A 19737-nucleotide genomic window follows, 5' to 3' on the forward strand; every position below is an offset into this window, starting at 1 on the left:
TAGCATGGATGTTTGCACTACCAACTACCCAGCCATTTCCTGTTTGCTCAATCATGTAAATCAGGTATACCTGGGGCCGTATGTATCGAAAGCCAATCTCGGATCAGTCCTCTTATTCATTGTGATTTTAAATGGAAACTGAACTCAAATGAGCACTCCTACTCCAAGATGCTTAAAATAGACGATATTCACAAAGCTTAGGTTGGCGCTCGAGTGTGGCAGTAAACTTCAAAGTAGGGAGTGCTGATCTAGGACGGTTAATATTTCAGATCAAGATTATATGGACACGAGACATGATCCTAGATCAGCACTCCTACTCGTATGCTTCATGGATATTTTTTCCCAGGACCAGTATCACCTGCCATTCCAGTTGCATAGGCTTAAAATACCAGAGTACTCTTCATCAAATTGATTCAATGTTTACATGGTATCAGTCGTATGTGTACACGACTAGTGCTTTACTAAACTTGCATATCAATTTCATGTGCATTTGTCATGGCATTTAGATTTGCCACTAATAGTTAACATGTACTTCTTCATCCAAATAAAAGATAACAGATCAATTGAGATTCAATAAGGAGCTTTAATAGTAAACAATAGCAAAGCATTTATACAAGCCAAACATGTAGCTAAAAGCTACACTAGAGTTGCCAACTAGGTCTAGGACAGTCTAGTAGATGGATAGTTTCCTACTATCCAGCGTTAAATAAAACCCTGATGAAGCCAGAGTAGAGTTCAGGTGAAGATATATACATACCAAACATAACATTGTGACAGAGGGAATTCAGTGTAACAATTAAAAATCTGCCACAGGGTGAGGCCCTGTTCTGGACTAAAGCTGCATAGAGGATGTCAAAGAGTAGGTGGGGTAACGAGAAAAATGGGGGAAGGTAAGGGATGAGTGGGGTAAGAGTAACAGTAGGGTGACAGTTGGGGGGGCGGGGGTTGTAACTGGTCTTTGAAACTGGAGTATTTTTGGGGAAGGTTATGGGTTGGATCTTGGTAAGTGTGGCCATACTAATTTGTCTTTGTCATAATTCTACATTTTCCTACCTACTCAGTAGCCATGGCCTAGTCAAGACAATACCATACAACACTTGTGTGTGTGTGTATGATAATGTGTATGTATACCAGTGTAACACTGTAATAGGGCTCATACAGAACAGACCAGCATGACTAATGCTCCGCCTGACTAAAATCAGCCCTGCATCTTCTCCCCCTGATAATAATCTCATCAACTTTTCTATCATCTTTCTAGCCATTACCAGACTGCCTTCTCCATTCTCTAATCTTTTCCCAAAGTATGCAAATGCACACTTCCCACCATAGACAGCAAGTATGCAAACGTACACTTTGATAGAAGGGTGGATAACCAGGACGTAGCCCCTCCTCCACAAGGTACTGGATCTCATTCTATGCATTCCCCTTTCTTGCCTTCCCTCTATCCATAATTTCCACTGACTACGCCACACTAACAGTGGTCTTCTTCCTGTTCTTCGCTGAGCGGACCTCCTCCATCAGATCTCGGAGGTACTGGATCTCTCTGCTGATGCCGTCAGCCTTCTCTGCCAGCTCACGGTTCCTCTGCTCCAGCTCGGAACACTCCACACTCAGCACTTCCTGTTCACTCTTCTTCTTCTGTCGGTAACGTGTCGCTGCCGTCTTGTTCTGCGCCATCTTCTTGAGCTTCTTTTCCACGACCTTGGGCGCCCCGGATACTGATTTGACCTTGCCGCTGAGGGTTGTGGGGGATGTAGTCTCAGGTTCAGGTTTGGAGTAAGGTTTGGTCCTGGAGGACCCGGCTATGGAGGGAGAAGGAGAGGGAGATGGGTGGTGAGGAGGGGAGCCGGATACAGAGTCGATGCCGGAGTCGCTGTCATCAGACTGGTCATCACAGCTACTGGAGGCTGAGAGGGTTGATGTGGGGAGGATGGTTGGCTCCTCTTTAGGGGAGAGGACCACCACGAAGTGGCCTGAGGGCAGGAGGGAGAGGACGATAGGGGCGGTGGTCTGGAGGCTGTCGCTGTGCTCAGAGATGATGGTAGTTGGAGTGTGGGTGGTCTTGACTTCCAAGACATCAACGTCCACTTCGCTCCCCAGCTCGAGGGTATACCCCATGGAGAGGGGTGCTGGAGACTGTGGCTCAGACTTCACCACGACCTCTTGATCCTGAACCGTCACCACAGGACCTCTGACCTCATCCCCTACCTCTTCTTCAGGGAGCTCCAGGGAGGGGAGGTCGGCCAGAGGGATGCCCAGGGAGAGCACCTCGTGTGGGGCAGGGATTGGGGCGGTGAAGGGGTCCATCAGGTCTAGGTCCATGCGGGTCTCCAGGGAGGCCAGGAGCTCCTCGGGGGAACTGGGCGGGGCGTCAGAACAACAGGAGCCAATCAGAGAGTCCAGGTCAAAGTCACTCAGGTCTATCTTCTCAGCCATCCAGTCCATGCCCGAAAATGCATCATCTGGGGAAGAAGCAATAAGTAAATTCCATCTAAATATACAACATATTATACTCAATGTTCATGACATGACAATTTTAATAATTATTGTACAGCGATAACGGGAAAAAAAATATATATATGTATTATCTATATAAAAAATTTAAAAAAGTCCTCTGAAACAAGTCCTTTCCCAAACAAAAACAGTCTCTGAAAGACAATATTCCAGTCTAATCATGATTTGAAGGGACGTGGAAGTTGCTGATACTGGATCCCTACTATAAAACCACATTGTTTGCCAAAATGTTTCCAGTCTGTTCAACAGGAGGAAAAGCACCGCTGACACTAGTCTTGTTTTACTGTAATAACCAGGAAATCTGGTACAAACCAGTTTGTTCAGGTGATGGGTGGCTTGTCATCACGTGTGGATGTGCAAACGGGTAATACCGGTAGTTACTAACGACCTCTATCATTAATGATTACCATACACGTTGGTATCGGGCAACTGTTTATGACAAACCGAGCCCAGGGGAGAGCGTAGGTGGGGGATTGCTTAAAATGATAGGTTTAAGCCTAATAGATGTGATTACACCACAGATGGAACCACGTATAGGGTTAGTCAGCAAACAAAGGAGGAGTTTGTATGTCTTTTGCAACACTTGAGCTGTGCGTTTTTGTTGTGGTTTTCTTTTCAGCTGTGTTCTCACCTCTGCAGTCGTTTGTTCCCATGTGGGCATGGAGCAGCTCGCTAGAGTCCAGCCACGGAGTCAACGGCATCAGGTGGTCCTCTACCCCGGACCCGACCTTGCTGCTCCCCAGGAACGGGGGACGAGGGGATGGAGGCAGGGAGTCGGAGGACGAGAGATGTGAGGGGGAAGGAGACAAACTAAACAAAGAGGAGGGAGAGAGAGAAGAGGCAGAAGAATTGGAGAGAGAGAGAGAAGAAGAGAAGGAGGAGAGAGAAGGGGGTAGATCATCCTCTTCATCTTGGTCCAGACGGGGCCCCATGGGGTCAGCCGTCAGAAACCAGTTGTCCAGTAACAGGGCCCCAACGTCCTCCAAGACCAGTTGGGAAGTCAACAGGGACATGACTGCTTCTTCTGGTGGCTGTCAACAGTAACAGGCTACTATAACGGGATAACAGAGAGTCTTCGGACGTTGTCGTCGTTAGGGGGAACGGTGATATCGTGCTGTGGTAGACAACAGCAGAGCTGAGGGTGGTTGGTTTGAGAGAACTGGAAGCAGAAAGGAGAGAGATGGGGGGGGTTACAAATTGCAGTATGACAAGTAGTTCCACAGAGGAGAGAACATTACCTTATCGGTCCATTTACTACATGAGCAACAGAAATGTATTTTGCATATCCCATTCTCTCCGGTAGACATACACATACTGTAGGAGAGAAGGTGGGATAGGGGTGAGATGTCATGTATGACAGGGCCTTAGTACCATCATAGCTAGGCTACATAAAAAGGAAAACAATCAATAAAAATGTATTTATAAAGCCTATTTCTTTTCTTAAATCAGCAGATGTCACAAAGTGCTTACACAGAAACCCAGCCTAAAACCCCAAACAATGCAGATATAGAAGCACGGTGGCTAGGATAAACTCCCTAGAAAGGAAGGAACCTAGGAAGAAACCTAGAGAGGAACCAGGATCTGAGGGGTGGAGATAAAAGAGTACATGGCCTTTAAGGTCAGATCGTTCTTCAAGAATCTCTTCGCCACATGTCATTGTTTTGAGGGATAGGTAATCATATCAATATATGGTGTCAGTTAAATGGTGCTACTCACCGACTACCCTCATTGTAACACCCATCGAGGAAGTTCTATTACGCCTGGGTTGAACCGGGGAATAGTCCTTCACGTCGGGCGAACGCCCATGACAAATCAAACTATAATCTGCACCGCTGTCATGTTGTCAACAAAGGCAGCATGGTGTGTCTTCCAGAAACATACATCGCTTCTCCATATAATAAATATTTAACTCGTTTTCACTTTGAAGGCAGATGCACCATTTATCAAAAGTGAAAACACAGAATCCTACACATCACCCCACATGCTTATTTATGTCACTGTTTTGAGCTGGCTTCAGTTGGACTGAGCAGGGCATCTGGCTCCATGAATGCACCGGTTCAAACTCCTCCCACCCACCGAGGTAGGGACAAATAAACAAATGCCCCAGTGTTAGGAGGAAGTATTTTAAGAGGAAGTATGCGTCTGGGAAATACACATGAACAGTCTGCTAGAGATATCTTGTAAAACCTGTGGTATCTGAAGTTATGTCCTAGTGACCTAGTCAACAGTAACATTCGGTCGTTTCCTGGTAAATTTTAGGTCATTTGTTCAACTAAGTGCTGAAGGAACAAGTCGAGTCAATAACTTTGACTTAATATCTCCTAAAACGCATTAATGTATTTCACAAAATAGTACGAGATATTCTGGTCTAATACTTCAGTGGAAATTCCGCCAGTGCTGGTAAACTCCCCGCCCACCGCCACGGGATAACGTTGCCTAATTTGGTCATGATGTGACCGGTAACACCGCCTCCTCGCTGACTCACTATGGAAACGGAAAGGGGAGGGTGAGGTTACCGCCATTTTCACAACAACCATCTGGTCATGAAAGGAAAGTAGAAAGCGAGAGGACACAAGTACGCCATTTTGAAAGTGCCACGTTGCCATGTCTGGCATAGTAACGTCATCCATTTATGAGCCTGGGTTTAATAACGTTAGTTAAAAATCATAACAAGATTGTTATTCAATATGAGAAGGGGGTAGTTGATTAGTTATGAAGTATATATCGGTTTAAAAATGGCCCACTGTAGATGGCAAGGGATCCACGTGGTTTTATTGTCACTGTGTTGAAAGGCACTGAAACGCCGACACTGAATAACGTTAGCATATGCTGTCTAACGTTGGTTATTTCAGGCAGACAGTTGATACGAGTAACTATTTCCATCGCTGGGTAGGTGCCAAAGACAGCCCAAATCTAGCTGACAGTCTGACATATCAAATATCTGAAGTAAAGATAGCAAACAGTATAAGCTATTGTATTGTAGAGTTAGCTAGCTAGGACGCTAACAACAACTTCCCAAGCCTGCTTGCCAGCCACACCTGTCCGACAGTTGACATGTGACTGACTTAGCATTTTCTGATAAGAAATTCGTATAATTTTTACTTACGCCATTTTGCGTAAAAAAGCCAGTGCTTGACCGTTGCACTGCCGGGTTGTTGCCGCTGCTGGATAAGCCGCTGCACGTTAAACTGCCATTTTGCGAAGGAGAACTGAGCGCTCGGAATGCTACGAAATAATGTTGAATGTCACAGAGAAACAACGGTCGAACGAGGTCACATGATTATTTATAGTCCCGCATCACACCCAAGTGTATCCTTCCGTCAAACAGCGCTGTGGTGTATCACTCCGATCCCGTTACTGCCTCTGATTGGTTTAGATCGTTATTCCGCTCGTTGGAAATAAATAGGTCCAGGGCCATGGTGTGACCGACGAAATGTAGGTCAAATTAACATGTATACATTGAATTAAGATTGAAGAGGAAATTAATGTTTACATAGGTAACTTGTATTTCCAATCTAAAAAGGCCAGTGTATTACGTTTGATTACGTGAAACTTGTTGACCACAAAACGAAGGACTGCAATGTTTAGAGTAGACTACTTCACAAAGTTAGATAAAAGTCCATCTAAGATCGATCAAAATGTATTATAAACTGTCTAAAGTGATAAAATAATTGTTTTTCAGCCTTAATACACCCATTACCTATGGTAGAAAAGGGCACGTTGAATTTCTAGAGGAGTCTCTTTTCCAAAGATTATTTGTCCTCAATGATTCGAGTGTCTTTATTAACTTAACTGAAGACTAATCAACGGTAACTAATCAACAGATTAAAACGAAAATTGTGGTAACTTAATTTCAATTTTATAAACAGATATGGTTTAGTTATATTCTGATGACAACTCATTATTACAATTGAACACATGTCCAATCTCTCCACCTGGTGGTTGAAAAGCCAAATAAAGAAGTAGTGGAGGTCACTGAGTTCTCCATTGTCTATGGTACATCAAACTAGTACCCTATTCCCCATGTAGTGCACTACTTTTGACCACAACCCTATATGGTGCCATTTGAGAAACAGACAATGTTACTGTTCCATTTGACCAGTGGTATTCAAAGTCAGGGTCTAGTGGGTTGTAAAAATAAAAATGTCAATTTATTTGCCATTTTTAACAACACATGTATAGTACAGATATACACTGAGTATACAAAACATTAAAAACACCTGTTATTTCCATGACAGACTGACTAGGTAAATCCAGGTGAGAGCCATGATCCCTTATTGATGTCACTTGTTAAATTCACTTCAGTGTAGATGAAGGGGAGGAGACAGAATAAAGATGGATTTTTAAGCCTTGAGACATGGATTGTGTATGTATACCATTCAGAGGGGGAATGGGCAAGACAGGCACACTGGTTTGTGTCAAGAACTGCAACACTGCTGGGTTTTTCACGCTCAACAGTTTCCCATGTGTATCAGGAATGGTCTGATCAGGCCCTACACCCAAACAAGGGCACTGCGTTCATCCACCTCTGGCCTGCTCGCCTCCCTACCACTGAGGAAGTACAGTTCCCGCTCAGCCCAGTCAAAACTGTTCGCTGCTCTGGCCCCCCAATGGTGGAACAAACTCCCTCACGACGCCAGGACAGCGGAGTCAATCACCATCTTCCGGAGACACCTGAAACCCCACCTCTTTAAGGAATACCTAGGATAGGATAAAGTAATCCTTCTCACCCCCCCTTAAATGATTTAGATGCACTATTGTAAAGTGGCTGTTCCACTGGATGTCATAAGGTGAATTCACCAATTTGTAAGTCGCTCTGGATAAGAGCGTCTGCCAAATGACTTAAATGTAAATGGTCCACCACCCAAAGGACATCCAGTCAACTTGACACAACCGTGAGAAACATTGGAGTCAACATGGGCCAGCATCCCTGTGGAACTCTTTCAACACCTCGTAGAGTCCATTCCCCAACGAATTGAGGCTGTTCTGGGGGGTGCAACTCAATATTAGGAATGTGTTCCTAATGTTTGGTATACGTGACAATATAGAAATGGTTCTTTAGAAAGATGATTTGAAAAAATATAGTTTATTGAGCAAAAATATTGTCTCAATTTTGTTGATAGAGATGTAAATATAATGAATTCAAGGTTATTTGTTTATTACATATTTGGAGGTTGAGTCAATCGAGTGGCGCATTTGTTGAAGTTATTAGTAAAAATATCGACATCTGGAAAAGCAGCTGTCAAGAGTCCTGACAAATCATGATTAACAACCTCATGCCTTCTTATTCACAGACCATCTCAACTATTAATAGAATAAAACATAGGACAGAATAGAACAGATCAGAATAAAATATAACAAAAAATTGTTTATTCTCCTACATATTTTGTATGACTTTTTTATTGCTAATATTTTTGACAAAGTGTAACGTTACTGGAATGTTGAGGAGAGCTTCCAAGTAAGAATTTCACTGTACAGTTTACACCCTATATTATTTTCACCTTACAAATAAACATTGATTTGGCCTTCTCATGCTCTTTCACCGTCTCCTCCACCTCAGAGGAAGAGATTCTTTTCCGCTAGCTCGTCTTTGGCCTCGAACACTTCATCCAGCCCTTCATTCAGCTGCTGAGACACTTTGCGTTTCTTTTTCCCCAAACTTCTACTTCAGTCCTTTCTTCAACTTTGGACCATCCTCTTGCTTCGTGAAGTAGATATCCATGCCCAGAGCGAAGCCTTGGACCATCCTCTTGCTTCGTGAAGTAGATATCCATGCCCAGAGCGAAGCCTTGGAGCATCCTCTTGCTTCGTGAAGTAGATATCCATGCCCAGAGCGAAGCCTGGGAGCATCCTCTTGCTTCGTGAAGTAGATATCCATGCCCAGAGCGAAGCCTGGGAGCATCCTCTTGCTTCGTGAAGTAGATATCCATGCCCAGAGCGAAGCCTGGGAGCATCCTCTTGCTTCGTGAAGTAGATATCCATGCCCAGAGCGAAGCCTGGGAGCATCCTCTTGCTTCGTGAAGTAGATATCCATGCCCAGAGCGAAGCCTGGGAGCACCCCCGATGCCTTATTCTGGCCTCTATGGCTCGGAGTCGGATTTAGCAGTAGTACCACAACTGTCATCGGGGACGGGGAGCGAAGAATCTGAGTCTGGGTCCAAGATAGGGTCTTGGCTGCATTGTTTGGAGGTGTGGCTTGGCCTGGTGCGAGCACCTGTTCTTGACCAGCCCAGAGAGCTGTCATCATCGGTGGAAGTGCATGGCTTGGGACTCCTCCAGTTTACCCTCTTTGCTGCTAGAATCAGCGAACCGGGGCTCGTCGTTCTCGTAGGCTTGTCATTCTCCACACCGGCTGATGGACATTGCTGCATGCTGATACAATGCACCAGCAAATTTCATTGGTTCAGAGATTGTGCCTCTTTTCTCATAGTTGTCGGTTTTAGACGTGGTAAGCAAATTGTTTCAACTCTCTATAGATTACGTTTAGCTAAAATTATATCCACTGTTAGCTAGCTACAAACATGGTAGGCTACTGCCTTAATCACTAATCGTGTCACACACAAATATATTTTAAAACAAACATTTAATTGGCAGATTCATTTTTATAAAATTTTCACAATTGGATAATCCCATAAACACATCACCACCAAGGATAGTGGGATTCGGGAGAAGCAGGAATGGAGTGGGGGCGGGAACAGCAGCAACGCTATGAGCTGGTGGCTGGGGTGCCGCGGGTGGTGTAGTGACCGATCAGGGGCGCCAGAGGGCGGCAACCAATTGTCAAAATGCCTCCCCAAAAATCAAGTGCCGGGCATAATTTTGCCTAGAGGGAGGGCCGGCCCTGATCATTGCACCGGAGAGTACATTATCAGTTATAATATACAGTCCTACAAGGTCCATTGAGAGATTAATTGAAATTTGGAAAAAAAGGAACATGACTAAATCTATGTCTTCTAATTATTTATTTATTCACAACATTGGTTTATATGACAATAGATTTGACAATGGAAAATGTTGCAGTGATTCTGAAACCTGGTAGTGAACTGAAACCTGGTAGACAACATACCAAAATGTTCTATGAATAACAATTTCAAAAAAGTTTTAGACAAAGGGTTCCGTTATGGTTACAACCCTTATGGTCATTTATAGAAACTTCATGGAGAATGATCTCAAAAGGTTATTTATTCTGGTTTAATAGCAATGTTATATTTTTAAAATTCCATCGGTTTTTACTATTGTGTCTATTAACAGAATCAAGTATGCTAGCACTGGAACTGCTCAGGGTCCCTGAGGAGAGAATTGAGAACTACTGACTGTCAACCAGTCTCAATTCACAAGACACTGACCTTAATCATGTAATCGCATAACATCAAGTCCAATGAGCTGCCACCAACATCTTAAATATCACTGGAACCATCACCCTTCCCAAAGAAGCCTTGAGGAAACCACATTTTTGTGTGTGTAGGGCTGTCGATTAAGGCAGAGGGGTTGGGTTAAATGCGGAAGACATTTCAGTTGAGCAGCTGACTAGGTATCCACTTTCCCTTTCTTCATAGGATGAGATTATTTTCAACTAGCTCATATTTGACCTTGATCACTTCATCCAGCCCTTCATTCAGCTGCTGAGCCACTTCGCGTATCTTTCTCCCAAACTTGGACTCCAATCCCTTCCTCAGCTTCGGGCCACCTTTGCCATCCTCCTTCTGGGTAAAATAGATATCCATGCCCAGAGCAAAGCCTTGGAGCATCCCCGATGCCTTACTGCTGGCATCTATGGCACTGGAGCTACCCACTCCTGTCACTATGGCCACCCTGGTTTAGGTTAAGTTTTAAAAACATGCAAATATATAAAAAAAAATAAAGATAATATATTTCCAGACAAGAGTGAATGCAGTATATTATTAAGATCATACCTGACCACTCTGACGGCCTCTGTGTCGACCTCCTGGAGGGTTGAGAGGTTGTGCTTCCTCAGGTGCTCCATGCCCACGTTGATGAACCTCAAGCAGGCTTCAATGTCACCCATCAGGACCAGGTAGTCCTGGAGGATCAACTCAATCTTCTTCCTGTCCTGTGCACTGCTCACCTAAGAGAGATGAAGAATTTACTTTCTGGAATGAAGAGGAGTTGGACAGTGATGTTATGCACAGTACTTCTCAACATTCGTTTAAGTATCTAAGTTCCGAAGGGAACACTTAGTGAATTTATCTGAGTGAGTTTCATGGGAAACTAACTTGGTTCCTAGGCCAAGTTAAATTCCTGGCATCTGTCCAATCAAGCATGAACCATATTAATATATTAAGTGTGCCATCATCCTGCAAATGCTCTATAAATATAGTTTCATTGTGTTTGGATTCTAACAGCTCACTTTGTTAGCAATAACTGCAGAGGCCCCTGTGACCCCTCCAGCTGCAGCTACACCGACACCGACCACTGTCAAGGCCAGTGATGCCCCTAGGGTGAAGGGGGCGAGGATCACCCCTGCTGCAGCCGCCACCCCTCCAACCGCCCCCGTGGCGCCCCCGGTGATGCCAGCAATCTTGGTTCCCTTGGAAACCTTGGATAGAATTAAATTGTTGATTTGAATGGAATGAACTCTAATGGAATTGTAGAATTGTATTTAAATCTGCTTGGGGGTAATTGATGTTAGTTACAGGCTTACATTAAAAATCAAAGGCATTACAAGCGTATACAGTAGTATTCTATAGTGTTCCTACCTTGTTTAAGTTGTCTGTACACTAGACTTAAGTGCTACCTTGTCTAAGTAGTCTGTACAGTAGGTCATCATGCTCCTACCCTGTCTACGTTGCCTGTACAGTAGTCTATAGTACTCCTACCTTGTCTAAGTTGTCTGCGATGCTGATGAGGTCAATGATGTGGTTCTTTAGGGTCTCCCCATGCTTAGTCAGGAGGAGGCTGTACAACTGCAATGCATTCTGGAACCGCTGGGCTTTCTCTTTGAACAGTCTAGAAATAGAAGGTCATCAGTATGGAGGGTGGTTAGTGACAGAATATTCAAATTTACACAATTTTGTTAGCTGGGTCTAAACTAAATAACTTACTTTGCCTCTCCCTTCTTGGCCAGTTTAGGGTCTTTAGACAGATCTTTCCATGCTAAAAAGGCAGAGGAAAATATTAAAGTTGCACCTAAACTATGCTGGAAATTATAAAGTACATTTTGAAGCTGTGATGCTCACGTTCACTTTTCACCTTCTCCCACCATTCCATCAGACGATCTGCATCCTGATGGAAGAATTAAATGAAAGGGTGAAATGAGAATGACAAATGGTTGTGGTCAAACTGTCATTAGTGATGATTCTTTGGGAGGTTCTGTATGTAAATAATATAATACACAATGTGTTGATGCCTGACAGCTTAGTGGAGCTGTTCATGGTTATACATAGGCCCAACAGCCGCGAGTGGTTGTGGTTTCATTCCTGTCTTTTGACCACTTAGGGTTTTACAGTGTATGGTGAAATTTCCAGTCAATTCTGATCGTGGATCAGTTTAGCATATTTCCCCCCCTAATTGTTACTGTTAGGACTGGGGAAGTGGAAGCTGATCCTAGATCTATACCCAGGGGAATCATCACGGAGCAGGTTCTCGGTCATACCTTGATGTTATCTTTTTCCTCTTCACTAATGCTGCTTTTTGAGAGTGTTTTGATTCTGCCTTTCAGAGGGAGTGACTGCTTTAACGGCAACGGAGGAGGTGGCCTTCCACAGTTAACATAGGTTGCACATATCCGTTGTTGAACTGTTACCTAAAACAATAGAAATACAATAAACTTTTTTTCAGGACACTTTGTTTGACCTGTAAAGTATGACACGTCGGGCCGGTTTGCCAGATTAAGATCAAGCCTCGTCCTATTAAAAACTCTTTCAAAAGAGAATCTACATAGAGAATGGTCCCGTGTGGCACAGTTGGAAGAGCATGGTGCTTGCAACAATAGGGGTGTGGGTTTGATTCCAATGAAGAACAAAAAAAAGTTGCTCTGGACAAGAGCGTATGCTACATTTTTAAAAAGCATTATTTAAACAAATTTTTAAAAATCATGGACTAGGCTTAATCTGGGTCTGGGATATCAGGCTGGTCTCAGAATAGACGTAACATAGTAAACGAAAATCAGTGGCACTCAAATGTATATGATATGTAATGTTTGGTATGGTGACATAAGACAGAAGGTTACTTAAGGCAAAATCTAAAGGACGATGGATGGGTTGGCGTATAAGGTGAATGTTGAGCAACCCAACATGTGCATGTTCAAATCGCCTCATGGACAACTTTGCAACTACTTGCTACTTTGCAACTAGTTAGCCAACCTTTACCTCTAGCCTAGCAAACAGACATCTAGCTAACATTCGCATTAGCCACCTAGCCATCTTGCTAACGTTAGCATTAGCCACCTAGCCAACGTCAGCCACCACAAATTGGAATCTTACATATATGTATTGCAATTTGTAACATATTGTAATTCATAACATACGAAGTGAATGACGGCCATCCACAAATCAATACATTTCATACTAATTTGAGTGTCCCAGATTTTTGTTTACTGTTACATCCAACCCCAAGTCCAGGAAGCCGGCCCTTGAAGTATAATGTGAAAAACGTAAAAACAGTATTTGAAGCTGGCTGACTGATCCCTTCAGTTGTCATACCGTACGAGTTTCATGCGTAGCAAAAACCTCTTCATAGATATAGTCATTGGATTCTTCTCTGTCAACAAAGGCAGGCGACCCAAACTGGAAGAACAATGTACAGCTCGGAAAACCAAGCATTAGTGTTATGATTAAATACTGTATTCTCCGTATAGCTGATTCTAATATTTCTACTACTGTACATTGTAGTTACAACCTTTATACACACCACATATGTATTCTATACTGGATTCTTGACATAGCTCACTGTAATATATCTACTGCTGTACTCTGTCATTCTTAATATATCGTGGAAGTTATCCCGGTATACATACATAGATTGCATTTGGATTAACGTCCCAGTGTTATTTGGGTTGTTAATTGGATTTGTTGAGACAATCCTTATTTGTTTGGAATTATACTCCATTGTTAGGAGCTAGTAACATAAGCATTTCTCCGCACACGTTACAACATCTTCTAAACTGTGTACGCGACCAATACACAAGTATTTGATTTAAGCTTAGTGTTAAACATCTGTTCTCTCTGTCTCACCGCACAAGTTTCCTGCGTCGCCAAAACCTTTTCGTAGAGAGGGGGAACGGAGTCCTCCCTGTAGATGACGGCAGGCGGACCAACAGGACAACGCACCACCAGCTGCTTGTTCTGGTCCTCTTTAGCTTCAAACTGAAAAATAACATTCAAGTCATAGTCAGAGACAAAATTTACGTCAAAGTGCACTAACTTCCGCTCAAGACGAATTTCCACTTAGTTGTTCGTTAAATGTCAGTGGGAGACAGAGAAAATGCAACATAAGTGGAAGTTAGGATTCACTCTCACTGTATATGAAAGAGAAGTGTTGCTGCACCAGATGAGATACCTTCTTAATGAATTCAGACACGCTCCCCCCATCCGGAGGGTCACAACCGCCTTCTTGTGGAGGATTCCTTCCCACCAACCACTTATTCTGGGTCACAGGGGGCTGTTTCTGGGCGGTGCCTGGCTTCTAAGATGTCAGTTACAAAAAATAAAAGTGTCACACCATAGTTATATACACACACACACACAAGGTACAAAACATTAAGAACATCTTCCTAGACTGAGTACCCCCACCTCACCCCTTTTGCCCTCAGAACAGCCTCAATTCATCTAGACTCCGCTGCCTCCCCAGTTGTGTCAAGTTGGCTGGATGTCCTTGGGTGGTGGGCCATTGATATACACACAGGAAACGGTTGATCTTGAAAAACCCAGCAGCGTTGTAGTTCTTGACATAAACCAGTGCACCTGGCACCTGCTACCATACCCCTTTCAAAAGGCACTTGACAAAAGTTAAGCCCATTCACCCTCTGAATGGGACGTATACAGTCGTGGCCAAACGGTTTGAGAATGACAAATAACATTTTCAAAGTTTGCCGCTTTAGTGTCTTTAGATATTTTTGGCAGATGTTAAAACGGAATACTGAAGTATAATTACAAGCATTTCATAAGTGTCAAAGGCTTTTATTGACAATTACATAAGGTTGATGCAAAGAGTCAATATTTGCAGTGTTGACCCTTCTTTTTCAAGACCTCTGCAATCCGCCCTGGCATGCTGTCAATTAACTTCTGGGCCACATCCGGACTGATGGCAGCCCATTCTGGCATAAGCAATGCTTGGAGTGTCAGAATTTGTGGGCTTTTGTTTGTCCACCCACCTCTTGAGTATTGACCACAAGTTTTCAATGGGATTTTCCTGGCCATGGACCCAAATTATCAATATTTTGTTCCCCGAGCCACTTAGTTATCACTTTTGCCTTATGGCAAGGTGCTACATCATACTGGAAAAGGCATGGTCACCAAACTGTTCCTGGATGGTTGGGAGAAGTTGCTCTCAGGGATGTGTTGGTACCATTTTTTATTCATGGCTGTGTTCTTAGGCACAATTGTAAATGAGCCCACTCTTGGCTGAGAAGCAACCCCACACATGAATGGTCTCAGGATGTTTTACTGTTGGCATGACACAGGACTGATGGTAGCGCTCACCTTGTCTTCTCCGAACAAGCTTTTTTCCAGATGTCCCAAACAATCGGAAAGGGGATTCATCAGAGAAAATGACTTTAGCCCAGTCCTCAGCAGTCCAATCCCTGCACCTTTGGCAGAATATCAGTCTGTCCCAGAAAGAAGTGGCTTATTTGCTGCACTTCTTGATGCCAGGCCATTCTCCAAAAGTATTTGCCTCACTGTGCGTGCAGATTCACTCACACCTGCCTGCTGCCATTCCTGAGCAAGCTCTGTACTGGTGGTGCCCTGATCCCACAGCTGAATCAACTTTAGGAGACTGTCCAGGCGCTTGCTGGACATTCTTGGGCGCCTTGAAGCCTTCATCACAACAATTGAACCGCTCTCCTTGAAGTTCTTGATGATCCGATAAATGTTTGATTTAGGTGCAATCTTACTGGTTGCAATATCCTTGCCTGTGAAGCCCTTTTTGTGCAAAGCAATGATGACGGCAGTTCATTTGCATGGCAAAGAGGGACTTTGCAATTCATCCAATCACGCTTCATAACATTCTGGAGTATATGCAAATTGCCATCATACAAACTGAGGCAGCAGACTGTGAAAATGAGAATTTGTGTCATTCTCAAAACTTTTGGCCACGACTGTACACAATCCATGTCTCAAGACATTTAAAACAATCTTATTTAACCTGACCCCCCCCCCCCTTCACTGTTTGAAGTGGATTTAACAAGTTACATCAATAAGGAATCATAGCTTTAACCTGGATAGTGTATGTAGTGGAAAGAGCAGATGTTCATAATGTTTTGTACACAGTGCGTTCAGAAAGTATTCACACCCCTAGCCATTTTCAAGTCTTGCCATAGATTTAAGCCAATTGAAGTAAAACCTGTCAACTACAGTAGGCCACTGAGAAACATTCAAAGTTGTCTTGGTAAGCAACTCCAGTGTATATTTGGCCTTGCGTTTTAGGTTATTGTCCTGCTCAAAAAGGTGAATTTGTCTCTGTTGAAAAGCAGACTGAACAAGGTTTTCCTCTAAAATTTTGCCTGTTATTAGCTCAATTCTATTTATTTTAAGAAATCCCTAGTCTTTGCCGATGACATGCATACCCATAAATGATGCAGCCACCATGCTTGAAAATATGAAGTGATGTGGTGTTGGATTTGCCCCAAACATAATGCTTTGTATTCAGAACCAATGTTCCCTCTGAGCTGCATGCCTGCGCTTGCTCGCAGCTCCCCCGGGACTGCAGCACAGAAGATATATCAGTGCACACAGAGAAGCATGAGATTGAACATCACTCAATTTTTCGAGTTTTCCCCCTTAGTGTTACATATCCACATTTCCCATTTACTGTGGGAGTTGTGATCAAATCAACACGATATTAGCCACTTTCAATTTAACATATCGAAATAAAAAACAATCTATGCAAGAGATTGTTGTAGGCAGAACGCATCAAAGTAGAATTCTATAGCATTGACAGGCACGACCCATACTCTACACAGACCCGTGCGAAATAACCAGATCAGAGCTGCAGTAGGCCTATATGCAAACAGATTCATTGCCATATATAGATCTGTGCCATTCACTTTGAACTGAACTGTGTTGACAGCATGAGCAGTCATGAGTAGATGTGCTTGAAATCAAAGCGAGAGCTACATATAGTGACAATGCATTTTATTTTGTAAAGTGGCTTCTTCTATCAAACACCAGAACATTTTCAGTCACCTTGTCTGAAGGACAAGTGGATAAACAGGTTAATGTCAAGCCCTGCATTTTTTTTTTCAAAAGTCTCATGGAATGTAGGCCCACATTGAACACCACACATTAGCTGCTACTGTAGGCTGAATGATAGAACAGCTATTTCCATGTTAAAATGTAATGGGATACATCGTCTTCATTGTTTTTGATTGTAAGCCCCTCTAGTAAGCCTTCATTATAATGAAATAGTCACAGTAGCCTACTTGACCACTTTAGTTTTAAGTGGGTACAGCCTCAGTGTTCTGCACTCAGCAGACCAGACATACTCACTGATGCTACTCTCTGCCTATTGTCTACTTAGCTTATTCATGCCTGTGTCAAAATACAACACTACCCATTTAAGCAAAAAAATTAAATCTAAAAAAGCTTTTCAAAGATGTCCAGAAATGCGTTTTGTGCTCTTGTAGGAAGCAATCACTCCCCCATTGCTGACTACAAATTACCTAGAACTGGGCTCATAACCAATTATCCTTTGCTAATTTTGAACACGTGTCGCTACATGTTCCTCAAAACAAGCCATTTACTCTTGCGTGGTTCGTTTTGTTTCGGTACGCTGCATTGAAAGTGGCTAATAGTGTTGATTCAATCACAATTCAAACAGTAGAAAGAAAGGTTTTTAGTGTTAACGGGGAAAACAGAAAGTTCAGTGAAGTTCTCTTGCTTCGCTGCTTACAGAGAAAGTCGCCTGTATATAGTATGCTATATTTTTTGTTCTACGTTATTTTGTAGTATTACATTGTTATTGACTTCTGAATTGTTGGGGGTTAGACCTTCAAGAAAGGCATTTCACACGTCTACCAGCTCTCACGTCAGAATTAGATGTTCATCCATGTTTCTCAAAACATCAACTTCTGAATTGTTTAAGGTTAGGCATTCACTCCAAATGGTTATGGCTTAAAACTAAAATACAGAAAACAACTTTATTGTTGGATTCTAACATGAAGCCTTTGGCATCAGGGGCAGATGCTTACGCCATCCCCAACGCCCGAGTAAAACTGAAACCTTCTCGAAGGTAACAGCGCTCACTGTTGCCCCTAGTGGCCAGGTTCCACTTCATTTCCCAACATCCTCAGACATAGATGGACATTGAATACTGACTTGTATCACGGGTGACCTGACTGGTTGTCAATGGTTGATTCCAATTCATTGATTTATGGACAGTCTCTTACTCTGCCTCTATCAACCCCTGGACCGGATGTGTGTGAGGGAGAGGAGGGACCATAGCTCCATCTCCTCTGGGGCTTACTCTCCTCAGGCTTGCTCATATTGATTTTCCTGGGGTGGGGCACTGGAGGTGGAGGCTGTGGGTGAAGAATGTATGGGTGGGTGTTAAGATTCATACTGTATGAGAGCAAAGTAAAAGAGAAGAATGCATGTTGCTGCATCAGGTGAGATGCCTTCAGACACTCCATCCTGAGGGTCACAACCACCTTCTTGTGGAGGACTCTCAACTATCCCTTATTCTGGGCCACAGGGGTCAGCTTCTGGGCGGTTCCTGGGTTCTAAGAATTCACATATACAATAACAGTTCCACACTATAGTTATATACTGTACATCATGGTATACCACTGCAGTTCTAATATAAATACATTTGAGTCCATTTATATTTCAAACCATAGGTGTCTCAGAGAAGACTTCGGTGGAGAGCCATGGTGGATGTCCTACACTCCCCAGGGGGCCAAGAGGATGAAGTCAGGTGAGTTATACCATAGTTAAAACTGCAGTTCAAATAGTAAGGAATGCAAGTCAATAGCAGTGTCAAAAGTAGTGCACTATATAGGGAATAGGGTCCCAAATGGCTCCTATTCCCTACATAGTGCACTTCTTTTGACCAGGGCTCATGTTGTCAATGGTTGACAGTCTCTTACTCTGCCTTCACCAAGCCCTTGGACAGATGGGTCTGAGGGAGAGGGACCATAGCTCCATATCCTCTGGGGATCACCTTCCTCAGGCTTGCCCATACAGATGTTCCTGGGGTAGGTCACCAGAGGTGGAGGCTGTGGGTGGAGGAGGGGGGGTTGAGAATGTATGGGTGGGTGTGAAATAGAAGCAGCTGATCGGACAGTGAGGAGGAGACCAATAAACCTGGTACAGAAAATAACAGGACGTTGGCATAAATACTTTAATAAATCAAAATAATCTCTGTATACTAGCCAGGCAACAACTCTTGGCCTTTAAGAAAACTCAGGTATGACTGTACTCTACCCAACCTGTTACCTGCCCAGCCTGCTCTCCCACCAGCAAAGACCAACTGAGCACCTAACTCCCAGTAGGAATGTTCCATCACGATAGCCCCAAAACACATCTACCATAAATGCATCATTTATCTTAAGTAAAATGTTATCAATGCAATAGTTCTAAATCTGCCTAAATATGTTTGTTTTTGCAGTGGTAAAGGAACCCTGGATGTAATTGCCTTGTCTATCCAGTTGGACGAGACATTTCAGCTGTTGACACTGCGCCTGGCCATTCCACCCCTTTCACTTTCAGTCTGACTTTTTACATTTAGATTGTGTGAAAAACAAAATGCATTTATGGTGACACAAAAGATAACTACAAACATCTGTCAAACACTGTTGCTGCACAATGTTAGATCCGACTGAAAATTATAAGCTTATCAATTGCACTTCAGTCATAAAGCTCCACAGGTAAATGAAAAAGTTCCTTACCTTTGCCATCTCAGATATACCAGTTTCCCCTGAACGTCTCTGGATATTCGTCTTGTCCCACGGTTTACCTCATACACTTCCTCTCCTTTCTCCACTCACAATAGGAGAGACTTCTTTGTGTGCATCAATCTACTATTCGGAGGGCAGTGCCTAGAAAA

General features: G+C 43.3%; 2 protein-coding genes across 4 annotated transcripts; both read right to left on the minus strand.

Moving 5' to 3' along the window:
• Positions 1-563: 563 nt before the first annotated feature.
• atf4a (activating transcription factor 4a) lies at positions 564-5787 on the minus strand. The gene is made up of 3 exons (XM_064961526.1): positions 5621-5787; positions 3146-3673; positions 564-2462 (listed from the first exon to the last, which is right to left on the minus strand). Exons 2-3 carry the CDS (start codon positions 3525-3527, stop codon positions 1462-1464), a joined length of 1383 nt encoding a protein of 460 aa, XP_064817598.1. The 5' UTR covers positions 3528-3673; positions 5621-5787; the 3' UTR covers positions 564-1461.
• Positions 5788-9461: 3674 nt separating this feature from the next.
• On the minus strand, positions 9462-19737 carry LOC135534460 (uncharacterized). Of its 3 annotated transcripts, XM_064961449.1 has the most exons (13): positions 19580-19737; positions 18779-18907; positions 18080-18211; positions 14032-14157; positions 13707-13838; positions 13176-13259; positions 12128-12277; positions 11712-11757; positions 11577-11628; positions 11352-11481; positions 10883-11071; positions 10428-10600; positions 9462-10326 (listed from the first exon to the last, which is right to left on the minus strand). In XM_064961449.1, the coding sequence occupies exons 1-13, from the start codon at positions 19586-19588 to the stop codon at positions 10065-10067; spliced, it is 1614 nt and encodes a 537-aa protein (XP_064817521.1). In that variant the 5' UTR covers positions 19589-19737; the 3' UTR covers positions 9462-10064. The 3 variants fall into 3 exon arrangements, with proteins under 3 accessions (XP_064817521.1, XP_064817526.1, XP_064817529.1); XM_064961454.1 differs by lacking the exon at positions 19580-19737 and having other exon boundaries at positions 18080-18571; positions 18779-18867; XM_064961457.1 differs by lacking the exons at positions 18080-18211; positions 18779-18907; positions 19580-19737 and adding an exon at positions 16259-18073.

This window comes from Oncorhynchus masou, chromosome 5 (genome assembly GCF_036934945.1).
Source record: "Oncorhynchus masou masou isolate Uvic2021 chromosome 5, UVic_Omas_1.1, whole genome shotgun sequence".
NCBI classification, from domain to species: domain Eukaryota; kingdom Metazoa; phylum Chordata; class Actinopteri; order Salmoniformes; family Salmonidae; genus Oncorhynchus; species Oncorhynchus masou.

Coding starts and splice junctions, on each gene's coding strand:
- atf4a (XM_064961526.1), bottom strand. CDS start 3,527: ATGTCCCTGTTGACTTCCCAACTGGTCTTGGAGGACGTTGGGGCCCTG. Junction 2,463..3,145: donor GGGAACAAACGACTGCAGAG/GTGAGAACACAG, acceptor CTTCTTCCCCAG/ATGATGCATTTTCGGGCATG.
- LOC135534460 (XM_064961449.1), bottom strand. Junction 11,629..11,711: donor GGAGAAGGTGAAAAGTGAAC/GTGAGCATCACA, acceptor CTGCCTTTTTAG/CATGGAAAGATCTGTCTAAA. Junction 11,482..11,576: donor GCCAAGAAGGGAGAGGCAAA/GTAAGTTATTTA, acceptor TTCTATTTCTAG/ACTGTTCAAAGAGAAAGCCC.